Source organism: Coptis chinensis, chromosome 4 (assembly GCF_015680905.1).
Source record: "Coptis chinensis isolate HL-2020 chromosome 4, ASM1568090v1, whole genome shotgun sequence".
In the NCBI taxonomy this organism is placed as follows: Eukaryota; Viridiplantae; Streptophyta; class Magnoliopsida; order Ranunculales; family Ranunculaceae; genus Coptis; species Coptis chinensis.
Genome location: NC_141459.1, coordinates 73,503,313 through 73,513,856, shown reverse-complemented (window position 1 = coordinate 73,513,856; position 10,544 = coordinate 73,503,313). Strand labels below are relative to the sequence as shown.

Genomic DNA, 10,544 nt, shown 5'->3' with positions numbered 1-10,544 from the left:
AAAAAAATAATAATAATAAAAATAAAGAGTTAGAACTCCAAAAATAGAATCAAGGAGTCAAAAGCCAAAGAAAAAGAAAAAAAATATGGCTAAGGATAGAAACAAAGTGTAGAAGCAAAAGTAAAGAATAAGGTTTTCTCTAGTTACATAATATGAAGACTCTATTATCTCAGACTTGTTCTCTTTGAATATCCATTTCCTTCATTCTTAAACCATCTCCTAATCCCCGCAACACCTAATAAAGACCTCTAGCTCAATTAGGAATAGGTTAGTGTGATAGTAAGTGGCAGATGTGTTTGATTGACTCCGGCTTCCTTGTGTGTCATTGAGTTTGTAAGGTAAAGTGTGCCCACTGCACACTGGAGTAGCGAAACTTGAGCGAAAAAATCAGAGTGGTTTTTGTCTTGACATTTATGTGAGGACCTACTTAAGGACGCTATTCCGAGTTTTCAGAAACGGACCTGCTAGTTCATCTCATAGTATTACTCATTGTAAATATGTTTATTCGTAGATGATATATTATTATGCATATATTAGCTTAGGTTTCGACTTGATTATTTCAGTATTCATTGCTAGTGAGATGTATAGATAATTGAGACATAAATAAGAAAACAATAGTTTTATTTTCGAAGTCGTTGTAGTATAGATGAAGTTTGTGAGTACCTTCAATTGGAAAATTCTCACGAGACTATAACTTCGTCCACTAGGAATTCAATTCCTAGTGGTTTTAAGCGCCTTGTTGCATATGGTCAATGCAATTGCACTCGTGTAAACGAGATTAGTTAGAACTCCATTTTTGGTCACTTATGCTAATTTCTCATATTTGCTTGAGGACAAGCAAAATGCTGTTTGGGGGTGGTTTGATAAGAGCCCAAAACTGTAGTTTTAACCCTTTAGTAATACTACTTTTAGACCAATTATGCGAGTAATAAATAAGAGTTAATGCTAATTACGTGCTTTTATGTATTTCAGGCATGGAACTCAATTATGTGTAGAAATGTGCCACTTTGGCGATATAAAGGAGCAAAGGGTTGGTTGCTAAGAAGTTTTGTGATAAAGGCCAAGATTCAAGGAGACAAGCCTTTATGAAGCCCGTTCAAAAGCTGAAAAGTCAACACGGGCAGAAATAGTGCACAATTTAGCAGAACTTCCGAAGACCATATCTTTTGACTCAGGCCTCGGATTTAGGCATACCTTACGTCAAAACGACCGGTTCGGAAAGAGATTTCCAATGGTCTAAGCTTTGACCCAATTAGAGGAGCAAAAGTGGACAAAAGGTCTGCTTAAGTCAAAGGCAGCTGAAACGGGCTCTGTGGACTGAAGAAATTGGGCTTTGGGCTCAATGTTTCGACCCAAAACATGGCTCCTCAGCCCATGCACGAAATTGTGGATCTGGTCTCCTCCTTTACATAAAACAAGACTTAGCTCTTAAGAAAGATAGTTAGAGAATCTAGAATAGGAAGAAGCTACTAAAATAGCTTGTAGATCTAGTTTTGAATTCAATTAGTTAAATTAATTAGTTTCATACATTGTTTTAGATTAATTCTTTGAATCATAGTTCTTCATTGAGTAGATAAATAAAATAGTATTTCTTGTTCATTTCGATTTTGTCATTTAAAATTGTTAGATCTAATTTCAGTTGTTGTTATTCAATTATTAGTTATTAATTTAAAACTCAATTATTGTTTAGTTAAATTTAATAAAGTTATAATCTTTATATTACGTCTAGTTTTAATTCACATCGTAGTATAATTCCCACAATTGCTCTAACACTATTGCTCTCATTAGACTTTGAATAGATTAGTCAATCTAGGAAACTTGAATGCTAAAGAACTAAGAGTGGAACGAACTTTTTACTCCACTCTATTTCGATAGAATTGAGAGTATAAAAACCTTTGATAGCAACGCGTAATTAAGTTTAGTTTCATTTGCGTTTTGAGTTTCATCGTTCATTTCATAGGTAAATTATTCAATTTTACGTTTATCACTTCCTGACACAAATAGCTAAGGTTCATGACATCAATTTGTTCTTGATAAAGAGACTCCCCCCTGTCACCTCTTAGAACTCTATTAGCTCCTTTCAACCATCTCTCACTAATGAAATACTTGGGGAATTCATACATGTCGAGTTTTGATAGCACCTTAAGTACGTGTGTACAAGGTATTCCAACAAACTCATAATGATGACATTCACAAGTGCCTTCACAAGTTTCTGGATTCCATTTAACAGCCCAATGCTTACCCTTGCTACAGGTCTTGATACGCATGTACCTAACAACATTGTATTTGATTCCTCACTAACAAGTTCAGCTTTGTACAACTCAACATTGAAGAGCTGGAGTCTAAACTTTTCAAACATTGTTTTTGTATAGATCTTGGCTGCATGCTTCAAAATGAAACTCTTTCCAATAATAATACGATTTTTTTGCTCCGTTTCAAAATCTGCATCTCTCTCATGAACTTCCGTAATCTTTACAGCTTGTTCATACTTTTGAATAAACTCCATCAAAGTAGTATTACTATTGATGTGATTTTAAAAAAAATTGTTAATCCCCTCACTTCTACTAGTAGTGTTCATACCACCAAAAAAAGTGGTTTGATTGTATACAGGAACCCATGAGTTGCGGTCTCTATAAAGTTTTGTAAGCCAAGAATTTTCAGTTAGTTCATATTTAATCATCAATGTCGCCCATCTTCTCTCGAAATCCTCAATCCTATATGTAAATCTTAGGCATCTCTTCATCTCTTGTTTGAATTCTGACTTTTTATGGTATAAATTTCTCAACTTCTCTCCAAACTTCTTCTTGATATGCCAATAACATAACCTATGACGTGTGGTAGGGAACACCTTAGGAATAGCAGCTCTCATGGCTTGGTCTGAGTCAGTAATCAAGGACACTAGGTCCTTACCTCCCATTGCTTTTTTCCAAGTCTCAAACAGCCATATGAAACTATCATATGTCTCGTCTTGCAGTAATGCACATCCAAACAAGACTGTTTGAAAGTGATGATTCACGCCAATGAATGGTGCAAACGGTGACTTATACTTATTAGTCTTGTATGTAATATTGAATGAGACTACATCTCCAAATTGTTCATATGACATGCGAGATCTAGCATCAACCCAGAAGAAATTAATAGCCCTCCCTTCTAAATCACATTGCATTGCATAGGTAAATTGAGGGTTCTCAATTTGCATTCTTTGAAAATGGTCAAAGACCCACTGAGCATCTCCCACATCAATTTTTTGTCTTACGTCACGAAGATGATTCCAACATCTATGGTCATTGAAACCAATCATATCAATTCCAAGAACAGTTGTGATTTTGTTTACAGGTATGTTTTCCCTATTAAAGAGTTCCGCCATACCTTTTGTTGCCTCAGGCATGTTTCGATTCGACTTGAGGAATATCTTTTTTGAAGGTGAGACAAAGTTGTGATTGTGTTCATCATAAAACCATTTAACCTCCCACTTCAATGACTCTCGACCAAGCTTAATATACATGTATGCTTTGCATTCCCCTCTCTGCGTTGAGGTATTCAAGCGCGGTTTCTCCACATCTTCATTAAATTTCTTATTGTAGGACTCGAAATGCGAGCACACAATCTTGATATTTGTCACTTCATCACATTTTGTCCAACCATTGTTAGAAGATCTTATAATTGTTGAAAACCCTTTGGTTACGCCATAGCTTTGGTAATATGCCTTAGCTTCTTCACTTGTACCAAAAATCATTCCTATGTAAGGTGTCTCTACGGTATCAGTGTCACCCTTTGTAGGAGAACAAGTTTCTTGGTTCTTCTCTTTGAAAGGTGATGTTCCACTTTCTTGGACTGAGCTAGAATGCCCAATAACCTCGAGCTCTTCAAGACTTAGCTCTACCATTGAACAATTCCTACAAAAATTACATACTTGATTTCATAAGGTTATAGTACAAAAAGTTAGAAAGAAGAAAGTGTGATACTTTAGCAATTTTTTTAAATGAAAATTGTGCATCTTTTTTATTTTCAAATTTAATCAACAAAACTAGCTACAAAATTGAATCAAACTCGAAGAACAAACAAAGATACCTACCTTAATAAAACGGTGCAATGTCGTAGAAAGAGCGCGAACAAATAGCACAAAAACTATACCCACACTATGCAAATTTTATTTTCGAACATTTCGTTTGTTTGTTTTTCCTTGTATTTTTGTTTGTTTTTAATGGTTTTAATGGTTATTTTGTGGAGGAGAGAGAAAGAGACGAGATAGATGTGAGAGGAGTACTAATAAAAAGTCACATGATTGGGTTCTCGTTGCTTTAATTGGCTCGACTGCTCGGCTCACTCCATTTAATGTGTGCCAATCTACATCTAATAATCTCCACCATCAATTCTGTTGTTGTGTTGGGCAGTCAAGATTTAAGGTAAAAAGTGAGGTATAGAATCCATGGTATACTGATCCATATATATATATATATATATATACGGGCTCGCTACGTCGACATACTATTCTAACATACTATCTTGACATACCTAGTCAACCATCAAATCAAACAGAATCTGACGTCCAGATCTACTTCGAAAAAACCAAACAAATGAATTGAAAGAATTGAAAAGGGGCAAAAATGTCATTTTGTTTTGCTAAAGAAAAAACCCCTTTTTCTTCTTCGTAGCTTTTTCACCAAAAAAAAAAAAACTCGTTCTTCTTCTCGAGGAAATCTGTGTTTTTATTGTTTTTGTCTTTTTTCGCATAAAAAGTTTAAGCTGGTGGTACAAAGGCTACTTGAGTTGGATATAAGGTCCTCCTGCTTCAGTTATTATGGGCTACTGTATTTACGCAGGTGTGTAACATGTCAGGTCTTAAGACTTAATTTTGCGAAGCCACGACAATATCCCCATCTCATGCTAGTTTTTGTAAAATATACCAGAACATGTCTACAGTTGCATAATTGCCCCCACAAAAATGCCTCATTGCACTTAGTATTCAACGCGCTATACCCATCTAGGGATTCAAAGAAAAAACCCTTGCACCACATCATCGCTTGCAACAGAGGCAACCACCATAAGTTCACTAAAAAGTAACTAAAGCTCTTCAATTGCTTTGTATTGAATTTATTGACTACTTCTATACAATTATTTTTCTTCACAACTGGGGCATCATATAAAGATTAAAATAGATTAACCATTCTCCCATTATAGTTCTCATGGAAATCTCGTTTTGATCTTTCTCTTATAACACGACATATAATTGTTACAAGACCTTTTATAGTTCCCGTATAAATTAACTCTTCTTCATAAAAAATTATGCATTGGGGACAACTTACACGAAGCAAATGCAGTGTGACATAGGTACTTAAAGGAAAATTTTATGGAGGCAGAGCATTAGAATGTACTTGATTGCATCTATAAGGCCATTTACCGAGCATTAAACTTGAACACATGTAACATTACTTACATAAACCAGTGTTTGTGGAAGTTTTCAACCAAAAGTGATACGCTAACTATACAAGATTTTTCGCATTCAGAAACAACATCTATGGTCGAGCTATCTAGAAATGTAGAATCCTTCCAGCCACTAATAAGGCATGCTACCAATCCTTGAGCAGCTCACCAACAACATCTTTATAGCTAACTTTTTTCTTCTTCCCTTGCTCCAAAACAGGATCTGTACACGACTTCTTACCTTCAAAAACTGGATTATCTATCTTCTTACAAATTCTCACCCTTGTCATGCAAACAAAGTAGGTAGAATCTCCAAACTGATCAGACTCAGCTGCATAAGCAAAACAAATTCATTCAGAAAATATGGAATAAAGACTGCGACTATGTTCTGCCATCTCAAAATAAGAAAAGTTGAGGCTACAAAAACAATACAGAAACACAAGGAACAAGGTGAAGAGAATAAGAAGCTAAATATACAAGTAAACAGTCCCAAAAGGGAAGCTATGTTTATTGAAAATGAACACTAAAAAATAAAACGATATTTCCTTGAGAAGAAGAAGAACGAGTTTTTTTTTGGTGAAAAAGCTACGAAGAAGAAAAAGGGTTTCTTTAGCAAAACAAAATGACATTTTCGCCCCTTTTCAATTCTTTGAATTCATTTGTTTGGTTTTTTAGAAGTAGATCTGGACGTCAGATTCTGTTTGATCTGATAGTTAGCTAGGTATGTCAAGATAGTATGTTAGAATAGTATGTCGATGTAGCCGGCCCGATATATATATATATATATATTATTTTGGGTCTGCCCAACACGAAATGGAAGATGCATGTAGCGGAATGAAGCATTTTTTTTTTCTTTTTTCTTTTTTTTTAAAAAAAATGAATATTTTAGTTATTGTGAGAGTGTTGGTAGGTTTTTTTTTTGAGTGGTTAATTACTTAATTACCCACCACTGTACAATTGTGTTTGGTTTATTTTAGGGAAAACGTGAAAAGACCAAATAGTTTTTTTAAAATTACAAATTAGGTCAGTATCAAGGGTAATATCGTAAGAAAAGATATAAATATTTGGAAAATAGAGAGTCTAAAGAATAAAAAGGGAATTGCTATTCTCTCAAGGCAGACCCCATTTTAAAAATTTTAAATACCGGATATGTCCCCAAATAATCTCTTAAGGCAGACTCCACTTAAAAAGTGAAAACACATAAATTTCAACTTTTGTCTTTTTACTCTTACAAGAAACCTTTCTTAAACCCACATTTTTTTTCCACTCCTCTCATTTTCCAATCCAAAGAAACTTAACCAACACATCACTTCTTTCTCTACACATATTCATCTTATTTTTCAAATTCTTTTGTTCTATTTTTATTTACAACCCATCTTTTTGTTTTTCATTTTTTTTTTGATGACATTGAGTGAAATGGAATGGGCATATGATGTTTTTAATGTGGAAAATGAACTATTTAATGAAGAGAAATTTCAATCAAGTGACCAAGACGACGACCAAGACGAGGTAACTCCATACACAACTATTATTCATAATGATTCCAATATCAATTTATTATGAGATCATTATGAAGACGACTTGTACAAAATGTGATTACAAAGTATTTATGCAAACTCAATCTATGAGGACGATCTCTTCCGTTTAATGGTTGATTTTAATAGTGAGTGTTGGAAAATGGGAATAGTCTTACGTTCGAGACGTCCCAGGCCAACTAACTTTCTAAGACTCTGGCACCCCAACTGGAGTGATCTATGAAGCATTAGACAGTCTAATTTGGCCGTCTTTTAGTTACTTTGATAGATATTTTTCTTGTGACAAATTTTTAGCTAACATTATAATTCACTGTAAATGTTATAGGATCCTCTATACAGTCACAATGAGGTACCAATTGATGCACTTCGGACTTCACAAAATTCAAATGCATCTTCGGAGGAACACTACATAGATCAAACCGAACATTTTAACACCAACATGGTATGCATGGATGAATATATGTTTTGAAACTTACTTATTTGATTTAATACCTTCTTACCCATGTATTAATGAATACTTAAATTGATTTATAGGTATTTGATAGTCGTCAAGATTTGATTGATTGGACACAACATAAACAAAGTGAAGTGAGAGCTATTGTCATCACTGGGAAATCTCAAAATGCAATTGGTGGGAAGGCTCCTAGACTTATTTTGATAAGTGAGCGTGGTGGTAAATTTCGATCTCATAAAAAGGTAAAAGCAAACGAGAAGGCAGTGAGAAAGACTGGAACAAAAAAGATGAATTGTCCTTTTAAATTAAAACCGTGTTTTGAACGTGGTAGTTTAGATAGATGGACACTAAGAGTTGATTGTGGTCGTCATAATCATGGGATGGCAAAAACAATGGAAGGTCACTCTTATATGGGAAGGTTTAATAAGATGGAAATGATTCTTGTATCTGAGATGAGTAGAGTTGGAGTCAAACCAAAAGAGGTCATGAATGCTGTCAAAGCAAGAGATATATTAAACTCGTCATCCATGAGACAAATGTATAACGCAAGACACAGAATTAGACTTGATGAAATGGAAAATAGAACACAGTTGCAAGAGTTGGGTAGATTGTTAAGGGAAAATGGATATGTGGAGTACAGTAAACGTCGAGAAGGTAGCAATGAGGTTTGAGAATTGTTTTGGGCCCATCCGGGTTCGATCCAAATGGCTAAGACTTTTAACCAAAATTTTCTCATGGATTGTACGTATAGGACAAACAAGTATCATTTCAAGTTGTTAGAGATTGCAGGAGTGACATCGGCCAATATGACTTTCACTGCATGTTATGTGTTGATGGAAAAGGAAAAAAAGTATGACTACACTTGGGCATTGGAAAGGTTTCGAGAGATACTCATGCCTGAAGTTCCAGTGTTGATTGTGACTGATAGGGAGCTAGCTTTGAAGAATGCAGCCGATGTAGTCTTTCCAAATGCAAAGAAGCACTTGTGTCGATGGCACATTTCCCAATGTGTCTTGAAAATGGGAAAAAATATTCTTAGTGACGAGAAAAACATAAATAAACTTTGTGCCATGTGGACTAATATGGTAAAGTCAAAGACACGGGAAGGTTTTTTGAGAAAGTTTGCTTCTATAAAATTAGCTTTTAAAGACTATCTTGTGCTTATCCAATATTTGTGTAGAACATGGTTGCCTTACAAAGAAGCATTTGTTGCTTACTGGATAGACCAACAAAAGCACTATGGAAACACTACGACGAATAGGGTGGAAGGATTGCATGCTCGACTGAAGTCGATCTTGAAGGGGACATGCAAACATGATTTTCTTGGAATGTGGAAATTGATCCATCCAGTTATCAATATTGAGATGAGCAAAATTAGAGCCTCTTTTGAGAGGAGTTTAACTAGATTTCAGCACGAGCACAATGACGAGTTTTTTAGTGAGCTCAGAGGATTTATTTCAAAGAAAACTTTAGATTTGATTTTGGAAGAGATGAGACATATAGATGTCATTGGGGTAGATGATAGTGTTTGCGACCACACTTTGCATACTTCACACGGTTTGTCGTGTGCGCATGAGCTAGTGATACTCAAACAAAAAGGGTGCAGAATACCTCTTTCTGAAATTGATGAATTTTGGAAAAAGTTGTCTATTAAATCGAGAGCCAGTGATCCCATTGGTGTTAATTACAAACCAGTTATGGATTTATTTATTCAACGACTAGGATCGATTTCTGAAGACCAGCAGAGATCTATGATAAAGATGCTCATGGAACTTGCAATGCCTGGAAGTTCATCATTGGAGCCACCAAAGGAGGATGCTACACCAAAAGGTCGTCCTAAGGGTGGTACTAAGAAGAGGCCAGCAAAAAAAGAGTGGTCAACTACCCGAGATCCGTCATGGTTTGAGTACCCCCTGGATGCTCCACCCGTGACTCCACAATCCATAACAAAGCCCAAGGCCAAACCATTTGTTCCAAAGAGGAAGAAACCAAATTTTGATGTTGGTTGCTCCATTAATGAAATTGAACATCCTCCAAATGCTCCACCCGTGACTCCACAATCTATAACGAAGCCCAAGGCCAAACCATATGTTTCAAAGAGGAAGAAACAAAATGTTGATGTTGGTTGCTCCATTAATGAAATTGAGCATCCTCTAGATGCTCCACCTGTGACTCCATAATCTATAACGAAGCCCAAGGCCAAATCATATGTTTCAAAGGGGAAGAAGAAACTGAGTTTTGATGTCAGTTGCTTCATTGCTCAATCTGGATATAAAATGTGTTTTCCACGTGAATTGCTACAGTTTATTGTTGGTTTTGAAGACCCCGTCGGTGATAGAAATTGTGGTTTCAGGGCTCTCTGCTTAGCTTTAGGAAGAAAAGAAACCGACTGGTTTTGGATGAGACAAGAGTTATTAAGTGAGTTAATGTCAAATGAGGAATATTATGTGAGAATATTTTCCCAGGAAGTTGTTGATGGATTAAATAAAAGGATAAGGAAAAAGAAGAGAACTCGTGCCAAGATGAACAAATGGATGGATATGCCTATTACTGGGTATTTGTTTGCGTCGAGATTTGACGTTGTGCTTGTACAGTTCTCTACATCATATTGTTATACCTTTCTCCCTATGAGATCCCCAGTGGATCTAAATAATGTTAATGTGCTTGGGATCGGTTATGTTAATAGTAATCATTACATTAAACTAGATTTGGAAGACGGCTGCCCAATTCCAAAAATAGTGTTGTTTTGGAGCAGGAATAGTCTAGAAATAGAAAAAGGCTGGGAAATTCTAGTGAAAACCCGTGTGGAGGCATTCCAAGGGTTGAATGTTCAAGGGATTGGTCAAGCGGAGGCTTTCGAAGGAGATCCATTTTTTGTCGATTAGTGTAGTTGGGCAAATAGATGTTTGAAATATTTTATACTTTTACAGAGGATACATGAAGAAACATTTTTTGCGATGAAAAGTTTTTGTAAAGACTTTGATAGAATGGAATTGAGTTTCTTATATATTTTGAAACCAAACATTTTACATATTTTAATTTTGATGTTTCGACTTTCATTGTTTACACGTATTGGTCTGAAACATTTTGCCAAAATTTCAAATTAGTTAGAGTTTTAATTTTGATCAAAA

At 35.4% G+C, this 10,544-nt stretch overlaps 2 protein-coding genes across 2 annotated transcripts; both read left to right on the top strand.

Annotated features, from left to right (window-relative positions):
- The first annotated feature begins 6,840 nt into the window (after positions 1–6,840).
- Positions 6,841–9,593, top strand: LOC147504736 (uncharacterized). The gene is given in 3 exon segments (XM_086605340.1): positions 6,841–6,933; positions 7,285–7,401; positions 7,494–9,593. Coding segments are annotated over 3 exon segments (2,310 nt in total).
- A 96-nt stretch (positions 9,594–9,689) lies between these two features.
- LOC147504735 (uncharacterized) lies at positions 9,690–10,298 on the top strand. Its single transcript, XM_086605338.1, has one exon. The coding sequence runs from the start codon at positions 9,690–9,692 to the stop codon at positions 10,296–10,298; it is 609 nt and encodes a 202-aa protein (XP_086461464.1).
- The last annotated feature ends 246 nt before the right edge of the window (positions 10,299–10,544 follow it).

What these genes read in the sequence shown, in the direction of transcription:
- LOC147504735 (XM_086605338.1), top strand. Translation starts at nt 9,690, where the DNA reads ATGTGTTTTCCACGTGAATTGCTACAGTTTATTGTTGGTTTTGAAGAC.